The sequence below is a fragment of the Amblyraja radiata genome, chromosome 32 (assembly GCF_010909765.2).
Source record: "Amblyraja radiata isolate CabotCenter1 chromosome 32, sAmbRad1.1.pri, whole genome shotgun sequence".
In the NCBI taxonomy this organism is placed as follows: Eukaryota; Metazoa; Chordata; class Chondrichthyes; order Rajiformes; family Rajidae; genus Amblyraja; species Amblyraja radiata.
In genome coordinates this window covers 8,965,057-8,983,956 of record NC_045987.1, presented here as the reverse complement: position 1 = coordinate 8,983,956, position 18,900 = coordinate 8,965,057, and the positions used below count along the sequence as shown (strand labels likewise).

General features: G+C 42.1%; 1 protein-coding gene across 1 annotated transcript in view; it reads left to right on the top strand.

The window, feature by feature from the left end:
* Positions 1-211: 211 nt before the first annotated feature.
* The window catches only part of fibcd1 (fibrinogen C domain containing 1), a 34,540-nt gene continuing 15,851 nt past the window's right edge, over positions 212-18,900 (top strand). Inside the window, exons 1-3 of the mRNA XM_033048877.1 lie at positions 212-423; positions 10,885-11,349; positions 13,389-13,545. Coding sequence (XP_032904768.1) covers positions 358-423; positions 10,885-11,349; positions 13,389-13,545 — 688 coding nt within the window. The 5' untranslated portion in view covers positions 212-357. The remainder of the gene's footprint in view (positions 424-10,884; positions 11,350-13,388; positions 13,546-18,900) is intronic.

Here is an 18,900-nt window from a genome sequence, read left to right as displayed (position 1 = left end):
ACAGACCGTTATCTCTGAGAGTTTAAATCATCTTTAAAATCCCTCTTTATAATCCTTCTCGCGATCTGCCTTTCACCCACTCTATCTCTCTCTCTGTATATCCCTGCCTCTCCACGTTTACTTGTATCTCTAACCCTCTTTCCCCAAACAATTATCCCTCCTCCAGCTCCCCCCCCCCCCCCCCCCCCCCCCCCCCCCCCCCCCCCACACACACACACTACCAACTCTCTCTCTCTCTCTCCACCCCCCCTTGCTATCTCGATCTTTTATTCTGAGCAGTAGAACCGGTGCCGAGTCAGGAATGGAAACCAACACAAGATTCCTGAAGAATTAAACGCAGCCCCGGATGACTCCGGCATGGTGAACGACAGGTGGAAAAGTACGGATGGAGGGCAGCAGGACAGCCCGGAGCAAAACACCCAGGTAATATGGTTTTTTTTTTTACCCCCCACAAGCACGGCGTAGGTTAAAAACAATTCTTCCCCAAAGCCTGTATTAAGAGTGAATTGAATTGGTGTTTTGTTTTCTGGAGACATCGGGTTTTGTTATCTGTGAGGGAACATAAAGAAACGGGAGGAATTTTCCCCACAATGTTTAGTCACAATAAATGACAATACTCTCGCGTCGTCGAAAGTGGACAGAATTCACATTGCTCAAATGCACGAGAGGTGGGAAATGTTATTATGGTGGCTTGTCCGTTGTGAATAATCACCCTTTGTTGATCGCATCCCTGCCTTATACCATGTCGTGTTACGGTGAGAGCAGTGGCTATGTAATAACGGCTTCCCTTTGCACCTTTTTCGTGAAACATTGCTGGTGTTCCGCATGTCTTGTTTGTGCCTCTCCTCTCTCGGCTGTAATACATTTCTCCCTTCGCTTTAGTCTGACTTTATCTCTGCTGTACTCAGTGCTACACCTTATATTCCAACATCTAACTGTAACCTGGGCATGAGGCGATGAAGGGGGGCTGCGGATTATCGAGGTCTGCTCGACTTATTTATTAAAGACCTGACAGAACTCCCTGGTGAAAGGGGTATTTGTTGCACCAGAGGCGGAGGAAAGATGACATAAAACCCTGTCAAAAATAGAATGCTAGGAATAAACAACAGCCTTGAGAAGGAAAGTTAACGTTGAGGCTGTAAACACTGAATGTCGATGATTGTAAACACTTGGCGCTTCGGTTTAAGGCAGCTCGCCAGTTGTTGGCTGTGTGGCGGGATCTAACACTGGAAGATATACAAAAAAGCTGGAGAAACTCAGCGGGTGCAGCAGCATCTATGGAGCGAAGCTCCATAGATGCTGCTGCACCCGCTGAGTTTCTCCAGCTTTTTTGTACCTTCGATTTTCCAGCATCTGCAGTTCCTTCTTAAACACTGGAAGATATATTTCGCCCCACAGTACATGCGCCCGCAAATGTACTTTAAATTCCACCAAATTCTTTAAATGTTTCCTGGTTACAAGTGTTTGTATTATTCATACGGTTACGTGTGTATTTCTACAATTTATTTTTGCAGCAAGACTGATTCTTAACATTACTACTGTTGTTAGATTAGATCCTTTATTTGTCATTCAGACCTTTCGATGAAAATGAGAAGCTCGTGCGACTTGGGCGGGGGAGGGTTTATGTAATTTAAAGATTATCATTGTAATATTGTTCAACACTAATATTAAGCAATAGCAGCCATTCGGCTTCAAGGGCGTAAGAAGGAACTGCAGATGCTGGTTTAAACCGAAGATAGACACAAAAAGCTGGTGCAACTCAGCGGGACAATCAGCATCTCTGGAGAGAAGGTTGGGGTCAGATGTTTCGGGTCAGGATCCTTCTTCAGACATAAGGGAAACGAGATATATAGACGGTGATGAGGAGAGATAAAGAACAATGAATGAAAAATATGCAAAAAAAAGTAACGATGATGAAGGAAACAGGCTTTTTGTTGGGTGAAAATGAGAAGCTAGTGCGACTTGGGTGGGGGAGGGATAGAGAGAGAGGGAATGCCGGGGCTACCTGAAGTGAGATAAATCAATATTCATACCACTGGGCTGTAAGTTGCCCAAGCGGAATATGAGATGAGAATATGAGTCTCTGTACTGTACACGGACAATGGCAATTAAAGTTGAATCTGAATCTGAATCTGATCTGAATCTGAATCTGAGATGCTGTTCCTCCAATTTGCGTTTAGCCTCACTCTGACAATGGAGGAGACCGAGGACAGAAAGGGCAGTGTAGGAATGGGAAGGAGAATTAAAGTGTCCAGCAACCGGGAGATCAGGTTGGTTCACGCGGGCTGAGCGAAGAAGATGTTCCGAGAAACACCAGTCTGCGTTTGGTCTCGCTGCTGTATGAGTTCACATCTTGAACAACGGGTACACCAGATGAGGTTGGAGGAGGTGCAAGTGAACCTCCAGAGTCGAGGGAGGAGGTATAGCGTCAGGTGTTGCATCTTCTGCGGTTGCAGGGGGTGGTTTGGGTGGGAAGGGATGCGTTAACCAGGGAGTTGCGGGGGGAACGGTCTCTATGGAAGGCGGAAAGGTGTTAAGATGGGAAAATATGGCTAGTGGTGGGATCCCGTTGGAAGTGGCAGAAACTTCAGAGGATTATGTGTTGTATGCGACGGCTGTTGGGGTGGAAAGTAAGGACTAGGGGGACTCCGTCTCTGTTGCGACTAGGGGGAGGGGGAGCAAGGGCAGAGCTGTGGGGTACCGAGGAGACACGAGTGAGGGCCTCATCTGTGATCAGAGATGGGAACCTCGTTCCCTGAAGAATGAGGACATCTGCATGTTCTTGTATGGAACACCTCATCTTGGGTGCAGATGCAGTGTGTACGGAAGAATTGGGAGTAGGGGATGGAGTCTTTGCAGGAAGCAGGATGGGAAGAAGTGTAGTCGAGATTTCCCCAGGTATCTTCCCCTGCAACCACAGAAGATGCAACACCTGTCGCTATACATCCTCCCTCGACTCTGTCCAGGGACCCCGACAGTCCTTTCAGATCAGGTAGAGGTTCACTTGCACCGCCTCCAACCTCATCCACTGTATCCGTTGTTCAAGATGTGGAATCTTTGGTGAGACCAAACGAAGACTGGGCGATCGTTTTGCGGAACACCTTCTTCGCTCAGCCTGCGTGAACCAACTTTAATTCTCCTTCCCATTCCTACACAGACTTGTCTGTCCTCGGTCAGAGTGAGGCTAAACACAAATTGGAGGAACAGCATCTCATATTTTGCTTGGGCAGTTTACAGCAAAGATCCTATAGCGAGCAAGATAGATCACTCGAAGAAAAAGACGTAGTACGGTCATGGGCAGATTCGTGGGTAATTTTAGGCCCCATTTCCGTAACCGGCTTCCGTCTCCGCACCAAAGATCCCATAACCGAGCAACGATAACTAGCGCGGAGACGGAAGCCGGTTACGGAAACATCCTCGTAAAAATAAAAGTTATTTGGTAAAAATCTTCTCCTCATTTTCAGAATTTTAATTTATTAACACAAACTGTTCCCCCGCAACGTTGATTACACTGCGAGTCGGGTCGGGTCGGGTTACGGAAATGGATGAAAAAAGGCCCACGTTACGTTCTGTTGCGTACTACACGTCAGCCCATTGCATTTAGCAGGAGTGATCTATCTTGCTCCGCTATAGGATCTTTGGTTTACAGCCCAGTGGTATGAATATTGATTTCTCTCACTCCCAGCATTCCCTCTCTCAATCCCTCCCCACCCAAGTCGCACCAGCTTCTCATTTTCACCCTACAATGTCCTGTTTCCATCGTTACTTTTTTGCATATCTTTCATTCATTGTTCTTTATCTCGCACATCACCGTATATATCTCTCGTTTCCCTTATCACCAACCAGTCTGAAGAAGGGTCTCGACCTGAAACTTCCCCCATTCTTTCTGTCCTGCTGAGTTACTCCAGCTTTTTGTGTCTACCTTCGGCATCAAGGGTCCCAACCGAAACGTCACTTCTCCATGTTCTCCAGAGATGCTGCCTGACCCGCTGAGTTGCTCCAGCACTTTTTATTGTGTCTTTTTTTTGTAAACAAGCATCTACTTGTGGCAACATCAATGCAAACTAATTTACGCTCTTCACATTAATACCGACCCCCCCCCCGACCCCCCCATTCTTCATTCAACACCACTACTTTACGCTACTGAAAACAAATTATCACAATCCCATTGAATTTCAAAACTTTTCAACTTTCTCACTGTTTCACATGATCCTACAATACACACCACTATCATATCCGGTATTATTATACAGCAATCCATGCTATTCATCCCTATTTAATATTGTTTTTTAGCTGTCCGCAATTTGTTACATTTGTTAATGCTGGACTCACAAAGTCATTCCTCACCTACCTATGCATACTGTTCAACAATATATTTCCCTCTATTCACAAGATTACCCAAATCTTTATATTCCATTCTGGTCCCTGAATCTATTCCACCATTCAATGGTCTGTCCTTAACAGCTCTGCCTGATTTCGTTTATTTACCTATAAAATCCTGGCCTAACAAAGTTCTATCAATTGACCCCAGCACATATTGTGTGAAAATCTGCTCACAACCTCAATGAATGAAAGGCTTTGTTCTAATTTTAAGGTTATGCCCTTCTATTCTAAACCTCACTCACAAGAGGTTTCCTATCTAACCCATCAAATCCCTTTAATCACCATAAACACCATAATTAAATCAACACTTAATCTCTCAAACTGGCATTTTAAGATTTGCCGAAGTAACAGGTCCTCTTATTTCAACTCTACATTCGTCACAACTCCCCTTTTTCATCATTTCCCCTGTGATTTACAGTTGGTTCGAGTGATACAGGAGGACTAGGATCGTTCTATGTTTGTTGCTTGTTCACAACAACTATCCTGCTTCAACAGCCAAAAATATTCGCCTCGCCTGCAATTTTTAAATGCTTTGTTCTCGCTGCCTACAAAATCAATCAATAACATTTTCCATCTTTGAATTCAGTCGGGATTTTAACAACAGAATGTATGGATGTGAAGTTCCACCAGTCAAACCCTTAAACACACAAACAGAACTTCAGGATCAGGCCAGCATGGAATTAATATTGTGGCAAGAACACAGCGATTTACTTGTAATGCATGCCATATAACAGCAAAGAAAATAAGGCCCAAGCTGACGCAGCATTGCATAGGTTATTCCCGCTTTTTTAAATGATATGTATAATCTGCAACAGACAGATGCTGCAGCAGAGTCGAACAGAGTTGTTCTGAAGCCCCCAGGAATTAAAGAATAAACTACAAGTCACCGCACCGAACAAAAATGTAAGAGGAACTTAAAAGTATGTTTTTGTCTGGTTTTTTTTAAAGCATTAGTTATAAAACGATTAGAAATAAAGAGAAAAGACAACAGGTGGGTTGGTTGGCACTCTGAAAATGAGGTGATGGGACCTCCATGAATATCCAGCTGCAGTTGACAAAGCTAGAAAATATTTAGCTATAATCGAGCTGTAAAAATAACATTTTGTTGAAAATGTTGATCCTGAAGAAAAAGTAGATGAAGTCTCTCTCTTTGAGCATGCAGTTTCAGTGACCCATCTCATCCAACCGTGGGCATCCCACTGTGATAGGGACCAGCGGTAATGGTCTTGAACGGACTTGAAGCAGCAGAGCCTTGAGTGATCATGCTTCTGTGCTCTGTAGGCCGAGCAGACAAGATAAATGTGAGTGTGTTGGAGATTATCGGTCAGTGAAGTCGAAGAGCAAAGTGTGATGAGCACATTTTCATGCAAAATGGGATATGTAAAACCTGACGTTCATAGCATAAATAAAAATTGCCACTTCAGATTAGTGAGCATAAAAATTTCACTGTGGTAACATTTTGTGTGTTGCTCTGCAGTTGATATCATTGGTGTTGTTTTATATTAGAAACTAATTGCCAGAGAGAATGAAAATTCCCTTGAAAAATCAGGTGAGTATCTCAAGGTATGCTGATACACTCAGAAAGTTGAAAGTTACTCAGCTAAGTTGTCCTGCTCCCTTTAATCAATTTTCAACTCCAGGACATTTATTTTGTTGGAGATTCGAGAACAAATTTCTAGCCCAATGATTTTACTGTACCAGGAAGACTTAATCCTCACAACACATCTCAATTTAAAAGAGGCTTTTCTGCGCGTATATTTCCTGCGCTGGTTCTATATATTTTTTAATATCAGTTTCAAGTCCATTCCTAACTGTACGGCCGGTAATGGTGAAATTTCTTCTTGAACTACCATACTCAAGTCAAGTCAAGTCAAGTTTATTCGTCACATACACATACGAGATGTGCAGTGAAATGAAAAGTGGCGATGCTCGCGGACTTTGTGCAAAAAGACAAACAAACAAACAAACAAACTACAAACAGAATGGAACAGAATCACATACTCTTTTACACATTAAATATTGTGGGCGGAAGGAAAAAGGGAAAAAGGGAAAACTCCTTCTAAAGGAGATACTCCCTCTGTGCTGTTGGTTCGTGGATTCCAGGATTTGGACCCAGTGACAATGAAAGAACAGCAAGCTTTTTCCAAATCAGGATGATAGGTAGGGATGGTACCTGGAAGATAATCTGTAGGTGGTGGTGTTCCCATGTGTCTGCTACCCTGGTCCTTCTTGGCGGTAGATGTTATGAGATTTCGAGGTGTTGTCAGAGTAGCCCAGATGAGTAAATACAATGAATTTTGTAGAAGGTACACTTTGCAGCCGGTGTTGTACCAGTGATAGAAGAAATTATATTTTAAGTGGTTAATGGGATGCCATTTAAGGAGGCTGTTCTATCCTGCCGAGCTTCTTGGAGCTTGGAGCTACATTCATCCATTCAAGTGAAGAGTATTCAATGACACTCCTGACTGTGTCTTGTGGAAAGTGGAAAGGCTTTAGGTGTCTGGAGGTGAGTAATTCATTGTAGGGTACACAGTCTCTGATATGCTCTTGTAGTCATGGTATTTATGTGACAGGTCCAGATAAGTGTTTGATCAATGGTAAAGGATGTGGATATTGAGGGGCTTGATGATAGTAATGGTATTGAATGTCAGGTGGGTGGTTAAATTCTCTCTAATTGGGAATGTTCATTGCCTTGGAACATTGGTGGCACAAATGTTATTTGCCACATGTCAGCCTGTCTGAATGTTGCCTGGGTCCTGCCATATGTAGACACGGACTGCTTTATTTGTGGAGGTGTTGCAAAAGAAACTGAACATTGTGCAATCTTCAGTAAACTTCCCAGAATTTGCATTTTTGATGGAAATTACACACAGGCTTTCTCCCATCCCATCTCATTACAGGATCGGAAGAATATCCTCTCGTCTTTTCTTTCTAATATACTTACCCAGCGTTATTTTAAAGATATTTGTTTAAGAAGGAACTGCGGATGCTGGAAAATTGAAGGTACACAAAAATGCTGGAGAAACTCAGCGGGTGCAGCAGCATCTATGGAGCGAAGGAAATGGGCAACGTTTCGGGCCGAAACCCTTCTTCAGACTGATGGGGGTGGTGGGGGGGGGGGGGGGGGGGGGGCGGGGAGAAGAAAGGAAAAAGGAGGAGGAGGAGCCCGAGGGCTGAGGGAGAAATAGGAAGGGGAGGAGACAGCAAGGGCTAACAAAATTGGGAGAATTCAGATATTTCTGTGATCTATCTATGAACATGATGTCATCTGAATCAAGAGGTTGTGGATTCAAACTTCAACCCTTTCCATAATGCCTGGTTGACACTTCCAAACAAGTACGAAGAGATGCAACACAACCAGAATTGCAATCTTTCAGGTAAAACACTTAACCCAGGTCACATCCCGCCTCTCATAGAGTATCCCGTAACTAAACTTTCAAAGAACATAGAACAAATATAGAGCAGTACAGAAAATAGAACAGAACTGGCCCTTAGATCCACAGTGTCTGCGCTGAACGTGATGCCAAGACCATCACATCCACCTGCACATGGCCCATATCCCTGCATCCTCTGCATACCATATGCCTGTCCAAAAGTCTTTTAACCACCACATGCCTGCTTCAACCACTGCCCCGGCAGCACATTGCAGACACTAATCACCCTTTCTGTAAAAAACCTGCTCCGCACATTTCCTTTAAACTTTAAACTTACTTCTCACATTAAAGCTCTGCCCTCTAGTATTTGAATTTCTTATCTTGGGAAAAAAAATTCTTATCGCCTATCCTATCCGTGCTTCTCATAATTTTATATACTTCTACCAGGTCTTTCCGCAACCTACGGCATTCCAGAGAAAACAATCCGTCTGTTTAACCTCCCTGTAGCTGATACTCCCTTATCCAGGCACCAGTGTTCTGTAAGGATCTGTGTTGTGGCACACTGCTTTTTGTGATACACTGTATATCCCCCAAATTCAGGTAACCCCCCTCTGTACCTTTTCCAAAGCCTTCATATCCTTCCTTAATGGGACAACCGGAACTGCACACAACACTTCAAATGCAACCCAATCAAATTCTTATAAAGGTGCATCGTGACTTCCTGACATATTCAATGCCCAGACCTATGAATGCAAGCATGCCATATGCCTTTTTTTTACCACTCTATCTACTTGTGTTGCTACTTTTAGGGAGTTATGGACTTGGACCGCAAGATTCCTCAATACATTAATGCTGTTCAGGGTCATGCCGTTAATTGTATATTTTTCGCTTACATTTAACCCCCACAAAGTGCAACACCTTACACTTGCTTGGAATAAACTCCATCTGCCTTTCCATCACCCATTTCTGTTGCTAACCTATATGGCGAAGCAGGTCACAGTGGCAGATCAAGTGTCGTCAAGGCTCCCATAATTGAAATGGTTCCCCCCCCCCCCACCCCCACGCTCCTGCCAAATAACATTGCAGTTTGCTTTACTCCAATTAGCACCTTTCCGCAAGGCCCAGTTTCAAAACAATCTTAAAACGTATAGAATGTAATAAAAAGGAACTGCAGATGCTGGTTTATACCAAAGATTGTTACAAAATGCTGGAGTAACTCAGTTGTGATCACGTCGAAGTCGAGGGGAATTCTGCATGATTTCCTGGATAAGGTAACTCTTTCGACTAGCATCATCAGAAATTGCTATCTTTTCATTCTCACATTACCCTTTGTGGAAACTTGCTGTCCCTAAATTGTTTGCTGCGTTTACAATAGTAACTCCGCTTTAAATGTACACCATTAGCTGTAAAGTACAGTGGGACATGCTGAAGGTGTGAAATGTAGCGTATGAACTCAAGCTGTTCATTAACTATGTGTGATATGCATTAGTTCTAGGAAGGAACACCACTTTATTTCTAAAGAACAGATGTTTGCAACAAGGCACAGGTCCTTTGGACATGTTTCTGAATAATCTGCCAGGGTCCTGTCTCATTAAATTCAGCTGTAAACCAAGATCAAAACAGAATAAAATCAACAGAATACATTTTTATAAAGCAGCACGGTGTAAATTTTAAAGTCTTTAAGTGCTTCTAAGTGCCTTCAATCAAGTCGTGAAGTTTATATTAAATATGGATTATTTCATTCAATCCACTTTGGTTTTTAAGAACAGGCTTTGATTCTTCAATTTGAGCTTCTTAGTTTCAACATCATCAATTCATATCTGAATTCCTTGGCTTTTCATCTCACTCCCCTCTTACATAATTCTAAACCTGCTTATTTATCTTCTCTCACTTCCTGTCATTCCTGCCACGACCTCTCCTGTGCCACTTTACTCCTTACCGCATCAATCTTATTGGGTTAATTATATGGTTTTCTGAGCCAAAGAAACATGATTTCATGTTCCACTCAACACATTCTCAGCACATAATCCAGGCTTACACTTCCTTTGCAGTGTTGAGGCAATGTTGCACTGCTGAAGATATTTTTTTAGATGGTATGTTAATTCTATGTCTGGTCGTTCCTTTCTAGATTCTAGTTTTTGTTGGTCAACAGACACAATTTCATAGAGTTGCACCTGCTGGGCCAAAGCAATTTGTATCAGACCTTCTGGTAATTATCACATTGGGTTCTTGCTGTTGCAAAATATGTGTCATGTTATGGAGTAGACAGTCATACTCGTTATTAGCATAGGAGCTGCATCCACACGCTCTTGAGAGCATAAAGAAAAGGGAAAAAGTCATATTTGCTTCGTGCCTTGCAATACTTAAGGATATGCCAAAATAGAATTAGGAAAACAGTCTGCATGCTCTCAAGTACAGAAGATGTTCTAATTAAGGAGATTGAGAGGATTAACAATGGGGTAGAGTGAAGCCTTAGCTCAGATGAGTAAATTCAGAACAAGCGCGTGTAAATGTAAAATTAGAGCTGGAGTATGCAGGGGTAATATCAAAAAGCATTTCACACAAAGAGTATTAGAAATATGAGAAATATCTCCATGTGAAGTTGTTGAGGCTGGGCAGTCAATTGTAAATGACTAAATAACAAGACTTTTATTAGTACATAAGACTGACGGAACCGTAGATCCAGGAATCTTAAGCAAAACATAAAGTGTAGGAGTAACTCAGCAGGTCAGGCATCCATCTGTGGAGGGAATGGACAGACGACGTTTCGGGTCGGGACATATCTTCAGACTCTAGAAGGGTCCTGACCCGAAACGTCACCTATCTATTTCCTCCATAGATGCTGCCTGACCCACTGAGTTACTCCTACACTTTATGTTTTGCTTAAGATTCCTGGATCTACGGTTCCGTCAGTCTCCAAAACTTTTATTGGATGCAGACATAAAGGGTTTATGAAAGTGAAGCAGATGATGGAATGGAGACACAGATCAACCATGGTCTAAATGAACGGTGGAACATGTTTGAGGAGTGAATGGTCTCTTCCCTCAGGCTCAATGTTGCTTCTGATTTCTATAAAAGACCCAGCAACACGAGAATCCTAATTAACCAAAACCTTTCCTTGTTGCAGAAGCTGAGCTGTGGCTACGTGCTATGTATGGTCCTGCTCTTCCTGGCAGTGTTACTGGCTGTGGCAGTAACAGGAACCCTCCTCTTCCTCAACCACTATCACCATGGCACGGAAGCACCACCTCTCATCAGCACCAACCAGGACAAGACACAGGCTCTGGTTACCATAGACCAGGCTGACAGCTCAAGGATTAGCATCTTTGTGGACCCCAACTGCCCGGATTACAAGACAGACTTGGACCGCTTGGAAGGACTCCACTCATCGGTTCTCACTGCCGTGTCCAGCCATGGGGAGGAGATGGGGGCAACTGAAGGGCAGGATATGGCGATGCAGGTCACAGGGACAGATAAAGTGTCCAAGCTTTCGGCCCAACTGAGGCAGGATTATGAGGCCTTGAAACAGGGCCAAGGCAGCTTGAGACAGGAACTGAATTCACTCCAGTCAGAGCAAGGCAGGTTAATTGAGGTAAGGCAATGAAATCAAACCCCATTCCTGGATTGAAGCACTCGGAAGCTCAATTCACAGTTCTTCTAAAGCCTGTCAGGTCAGGCAAGGTTTTAACTCACTGACAATGTCCATTGGCAGCTGTTCTTTGCAACATCAGAGTATAGGATATCCCTTAAGTCGTTTGTATAACTTAAATGTGAAGAGGCTTGAAAATCTGGGGTTGTGATCATTTCAACTGAGAAGTTGTAAGGGTGACTTAAAATCAAGAAGGGTTTGACAGAGTAAAATGGAAACTTTTCTCACTGTCGCAATAGTTGGAGCCAACACAGACCCGGAAAGCTCTCTCTGAAGGGAAATGAAATGTGGGGATGCAGTGGAAATGGATAAGGGAGAGAGGAATGCAGGCTGCCAGTCTGATCAACTACTTTCTGTCTCATATAGCTCTCCAGTAATTTATATTATTCTCCACTGTGGCTTCTGTATTGACGTAATGTCATATTGCCACAGTAACAGGGGGCCAAATTCACAAAGCAGGATCAGATTAACGTGACCAAATAATTGGTGATGATAGCAAGCAGTTTCATTGCTGGAATATTGGCTCATGAGTTGAAGGATCGTACTTGAATCGTGGTTTTGGCATAGGAGAATTAGTGGCCTATTTTACGGTCTGTTGAAGCCAATTACAGTATGTCCCAGTGGATTAGCTCTCTTACCTTTGACTCAGAAGGCACACTGCAGAGACTTGAGCATAAATTCCGGCTGTCATTCCCTCTGCAGTACCGAAAGAGCTTTACACTTTTGGAGATTCTATCTTTTGGATGAGAAGGTAAACCAAGGCCACACCTGCCCTCAGTAAACTCACCAACATTGTTTGGACAAGTAGAGCATGTTTCCCTGCAATTCTGCACATTATTTAAAAAATATTAATCTATATAACAGACAACCTGAAATATAGCAAACAACCTGACTATTTTTTCAAATATACTTTGAAATCTTAATGGAAATGAATTGTTCAAAATTGTTACTTCTTAAATTCACTCTCAAATGATGGGGATCATCATGCAAGGCCAGCAATTATAATGACTGCCTTCGAGTAGGTGATGGTGAGCTTCAGCAGTCCTTATGATGTAGGTCCTTCAGAGCTGTTTGATTTGGATATGCAAGATTTTGATCCAATTATTGTAAATAAATGGCACTAAAATTCCACATTATAATGGTGAGACTTGAAGGGACACTTGGAGAGGATGGCACTTCCATCTGATTGCTACCCTCGTGCTTCCGAGTGATGAAGTTCATAGGTACGTAAGATTTATTGTAAAGAAAAGTGGTGATTTTCCAGATTGCATTTTTGGCTGGAGTGTGGTGCATACACATGGTATGCTGATAGTGACAAGAGCTAATCTTTAGGGACTGATCAAGAGGGCTGCTCTGTCCTGAATAGCTTAGAGCTTCATGAGTGTTATGGCTGCTGCAGTCACCCTGGCAAGTAGACATTGGTACATCACATTCTTGATACCTGTCTTTAGCTGATAGAAATGCATTGGCAATTCATGAGTGACATAAAGCAGGATACCTAGCACCCAACCTGCTCTTATAACCTTATGATTTCTATGATTGTTCCAGCTACACTTCCCTTTAGTGGTCCCCTTGGGCTATCCATAGTGGGCTTATTTATCTTCTAAGGAGGTAAAATATAATTTAACATTATCATTAACAATGCAGCAATGGGCAGTCGGCTTTAGGGGAATAACGGTACTAATATCCTGGGACCTCAGGTAGCTATGAGTACTTATGGATTTTAAACAATTTCTACCAGATCCTGCATTGCAAAAGCTATTAATTAAACAAAAAAATACAGATCAGGGAGGATGGAGAGAGTAATGAAAGGTCTGCTGGGTTCTCTGATTAGTGTTAGAAAATAGGGCATGTTGGACATTTTATGTTCAGAGAGTGAGGTGTGATATTACAGGCAAGGTATATGACTCCTCTAGGAATAAGGCCAACAAGAGTTGACAACACCTAAATCTTCCTATTTATACCGTTTCTCTTCCCCATAGCTGCTCTCAGAGAGTCAAATAAACTTGGTTAACGTCATCGGTTCGATGACAGATGCACTGGATTCTCTCCAGAGAGAACAAGGAGCCTTAAAGCCCCATGTGAAGGCAAATCTGGTGAAAGGACCAACTAGACATCGCCCCAAGCATTGCCCAAATGGTAAGTGTGACTGGCACTCACATCATTGCTTTCCCTAACACCTTGCTCATCCAGCCCCGTCTGGCAATCATTCTGCCGCACTTTCGTGCAACTCATCCTACCCATGTTTCTCCAATTCTGAAGGAGAGAAAGGGATTAAGAAATGAAGATAATAATTGTGTTTACATTGAGTCTTTATTAACCTAAAGATATCCCAAAGCACTTTACTCCTGAACCATTGTCGTCATTATTGCGTGTAGAAACTTTGTAGCATGCAAATTATACCCAGCAGGGAATCCCAAACAACGATGTGCTGATAACCAAATAACTGTTTTAATGAGATAAAAGACAAACTGCGGATGGAAATTACCTGGCCAGGCGGCATCAGTAGAGGGAAATGGACCGATGATCTTTCAGGTCGGGACTCTTTCTTCTTCAGTGATGGAATAGTGGGGAGATAGTTGCCATAAACAGGTGAGGAGAAAGGAGGTGGCAATAGGTGGATCCAAGTAAGGAGAGGTGATTGACAAATGAGTCAGAGAAGGGTAGAGATGATAATCAAGGCGCTGGGACAACCCCTTCCCCTCACAGGTGCCTCCACCATACTCCATCAGTCTGAAGAAGGGTCCCAACTTGAAACATCATCTGTCCATTTCCTCGGATGGTGCCTGACCCATTAATTTCCTCCAGTGGAGGACAAAATGGTGCAAATGGTGGAATCTGGTATGGAAGGTGGGGCAGTAAAATTTAGTATCAGCGAGAGGGAGGGGAATGGGAGCGAGTGGGACACTGGAGTATGAGGGGTGGGTGATGAGTGGATGGAGGAGGGAAAAGGATCTGGGTGATGGAGGTGGGGGAAGTGGAAAGAAAATGATGTGCAATGTTGGTTGGGAAGCTGGGTAGATGAGGAGAGTGCACGTGTGTGTGTGTGGGGGGGGGAGGGGGGGAGGGGGAAGAATGTTCATGCAATTAGTATATGAGGCATGGTTCTTCCAGTTTGCATGTAGACTCACTCTTGTATTGAAGGAGGCCAGGGACAGATAGGTCAGTATGGGAAAGAGAGGGGGAATTAAAGTAGTTAGCAACCAGGAACGCTAGTTGGCCTTGATTGACAGAGTGCAGGTGTTTGTGAAGTATTTTAATAAAATTGATTGAGCAAAAAATATCAATAATGAGTTTGAGAAGAGCTAGTCATTAAAATACTGCCATAGGGTCTTTTAAATCCAACTGAAAAGTGACATGTTATCTGTTGAATATTTGTGTATACAAGAGAGTACATCTTTTCCCCAGTATCAATAGTGTCACAACAAGTATCAGCCTATGACATGAAAAAAGTAGTGGGCCATTCCGCCCCCGCATTCTTGCTTCACCATTCAATAAAATTATACAAGATCTTTTACATCATTCCTAGATGATCCCAACATTCCTTGATTCCCTTAATGTCCAAAAACATTTGATCTACATCTTGAATATAGTTAGTGATGAGTTTCCACATTCCGTATGGTTTGCGAATTCCAAAAATTTAACTCCTTTTAATGAATAAAAATTATTTTCATCGTTCCCGAACAGTTAATTTCTTATTTTGAAACTGTGGGCCCTGTATCTAGGCACCTCGGGAAGGAGAAGCATCAATTCCACACTCCTTCAACAAACCATTAAAGAATTCTGAACATTTCAGCGAGTTCATCGCTCATTCGTTTGAACTCCAAAGAGCATTGGCTCAGTTAGATTTTTATCTCCTCGTATAACAAACCCATCATTCAAGCAATCAATCTGACCCAGAGATTCACGCACAAGATCACCTGCCCTCTGAACCTGTCATTCCCTCAACATTTAAAAAATAACCTTTTCTACCAAAGTGGGTAACGTTACGTTTCATGTTATTTTCCACCTGCTGTGTTCTTGCCCATTCACTTAGTCTGTTGATATTCACTGAAGTCTCTTTGCATCCTCACAGAGCATACTGTTAACTAGTTTTATATCATCACCAAACTTGGGTTCAGTAAACTTGATACTCTTATCCATATCAATGATAAAGATTGTGAACCGACGGTGCTCCAACACTGATCCCTGCAGCACTCTGTTGGATACAGCTTCACAAACAAAAAATGACCTGTTTATTTATATGTTTTGATTTCTCTCGATTAACCAATCCTCAATCCTTGCCAGCATAAAACATCCAAATGCCACAAACTCCAATATTGTTTAATAAACATGTGGAATCTTTCCAAACAAACAGGAATATATAAAATTTAAGAACAGTGAGAGAAAAATGATCTTTTGATTTGTTAATCTAACATCAAAAGCAGGGAATATGTTGTAATCTATTATTAAGGAAGTGGTAACAGAGTGCTTGGAAAATGATAAGTGGACTGACAGAGACTGTGTGGATGCACAAAAGAGAAATTGTGTGACAAATTCACTGGAATTTTTTGATCTCATACTCACATAATGTCCATCCATGTCAAACTCACTCTATGTCCATCAACCCGAGATAAGTAATAACAATATTTGAATATATATTGACCACACTGAGTATGGTAAAAATGTCTCAAATGAACAAAATGAAACAAAGTTGACACGGTGACTCATGAGTCATTTAAGACACATGATCCAATTTTTGGGTTAAAAAGGTAGTTATTCAGGAAGACATAGACTCAGGGAGGACATTTCAGAGCTTAGGATCTGGCCATCTGAAAACGAAGGTAAGAATGAAGAGCCAGAATGGTCAGGATTGCAGGACCACAGAGATCTCAGCAAATTGTAGGGTGGGAAGAAGAGGTTACAGAGATAGACAGAGATGAATCTAAGAAGTGGTTTGAGGACAAATTTAAATTCACAGCATTTCTCGACAAGGAGCCAATATAAGTCAACATACTCAGAGTTGATGAGAGAAGATGAAATGGTGTGAGTTAGGAAAGCAGAGATTTGGATGAGTTTAAGTCTGGAGAGGATTATAAATAAGAAGCTGATCAAGAAAGCATTACAATAGAGGACATGACAGCGTAGTAGTCAATGCTGCTTCACAGCTCCAGTAACTCTCGTTTGATCTATGTGAAAAAAAAATCTGATGATGAGCATGTGTGAGAGAATTTCAATTTCATGAATAAAGAGAAATAAGGAGAGGGAGAATGGGACTAATGGGATTGCTCCCCTGGGAGCCAGTATAGACTTGAAGAACTGTATAGTCCCTTTATGTTATACACAAGGCAAAGTAGTTAAGCATGAGGTAAAAAAAAGTCGGATTAGGAATATTTTCGTTAGTTCTTTGATGGCCCACAGGATTTTAAATCACCATAAAGCATTTACAGTATAGACATTATATATTTATGCAGTGCAACGTGGGTGTTTGATTTGTGAGAAGCAGGTGTATTCCCCATTTAAAGGTGATAATTGCAGAAATATATTTTAAGCAAAAAGTGTCTATGAATCTGGATATAAAGCCAAAATCTGGTGCCATCTTACCATCTGTCTCCATCTATTACAAAGCAGTTCATTAAGATTATGAACTGCTTTGATATTAATCGAGACAGATTCAATCCACTCAAAGTTATTTAATGCACACAGGTAGACAGGTGATGAGGGCTTTGGCATGCTTGTCTTCTTTGGTCAGGGCATTGAGTACAAGAGTTGAGAAGTTATACTACAACTGAACACATCACTGGTATTGGCATAGGTTTATTGTATGCATCAAGGACATCAAGATACCATGTGAAACTGTTTTGTGTGCTATCCAGGCAAATCATACCATTCATGAATATATCAGGTGGCGCAAAAGAGAAAATTAACAGAATGCACAATGTTAAAGCTACAGATAAAGTGCAGATAAAAAAGGGCCACAACCAGGTAGATTGGAAGATTGGGAATTCATCCTTCTTCCTGCCTCAGGAAGGTGATATGCGCTTTCAATCTTCCGTATCTTCAGCCTGATGGGAGAGAAGAAAAGAGAGAATGATCTGAGTGTAAGTGGTCCTTGATTATGTTGGCTGTTGTCCCCAGGCAGATGGAATGTGGATGCAGTCGATCAGGAGGGAGGCTGGTTTGCATGATGGACTGAGCTGCATTCAGAACTCTGCAATTTCTTGCTGTCTTGGGCAGAACAATTGTCATACCAAGTTCTGATGCATCTGGATAGGATGCTTTTCATGGTGCATTTCGTAGAAATTGGTAAATGTTGTCGCACTTGGAGTATTGTGTGCCGTTGTAGTCGCTGAGGTACAGGAAAGATGTCATTAAGCTGGAAAGATTCACAACCATATGCCTTCTTTTCTGCTTTATCTTCTTGTGTTGCCACTTTCAGAGAGTTGTGGACTTGGACCCCAAGATCCCTCTGTACCTCAATCCTATCAATGGATAGGGTGGGCCTTTTTTCCCTGGAGCAATGGAATTTGAGGGATTGAGCTGAAAGACACACATAAAATCATGAAGGGCATAGATAAGGTGAATGGTCACAGTTTTTTCCCCAGAGTAGGGGAGTCAAAAATTAGAGATCATATATTTAAGATGAGATGGAAAAAAAGGTAAAGAGGCTTTGAAGGGCAAGTTTTTCACACAGAGGACAATAAACAAGCTGCCAGAGGAAGTGGTAATGGTGTGTACAAATACAGTGTTTAAAAGGCTATCACACTTTGTATAGGATTATGGGGATATGGACCAATTTCAACCAAATGGGACCTGCTTAGACATTCTGGGTTGGGCCAAAGGGACTGTTTCCATGCTGCTTAAATCGACGACTTCTGGATGGCTTAAGAGGGGTGAGGAGGTGGCTGGTAGGGTGTAAAGTTGATTTCGTCTGTCAGTGAGTAATGGGTTGAGTCCCATTCAGAGACCCGAATGCACAAATCTAGGCTGAAACTCCCAAAACATTACAGGAGGAATGTTGCAGTGTCAAGGTTCCTGTGAGCACTGATAGAAAAACCCTTCTGTTGTGTTGAAGGGATCTAAAAAGCCCTTCCTCCTTTTTTCAAAAAATTGCAGTAGAATATATATGCTGCAAAACACTTATACCTTAACCTGAGTAAGTTCAGGCATGTAGAATTAGGTAGTAACTCAGATGGTGAAAGTGGTCTATTGAGAGATTTGTTGCTGGGATCTTTGTTGGTCACTATTTAAAATTAATTATGATTCAGGATGTTGCCAATTTCCAGAAATTTAGAGAGGTGTAGTTAATACAGAGGAGAACAGAGACAAACACATGAAGATGATAAATGTGCAGAACAGAAGTTTAATTGAGAAAATAACTTTAATATAACTCAAGGTGTAGTGAAGCATTCTGGAAGCCATGTCTTGTTTGAAAATTAACATTGACATGGATTAAAGTACAGAATGACATGGGGATACATAGTGATCACTAAAAGTTGGTTAATGTGGCCACTT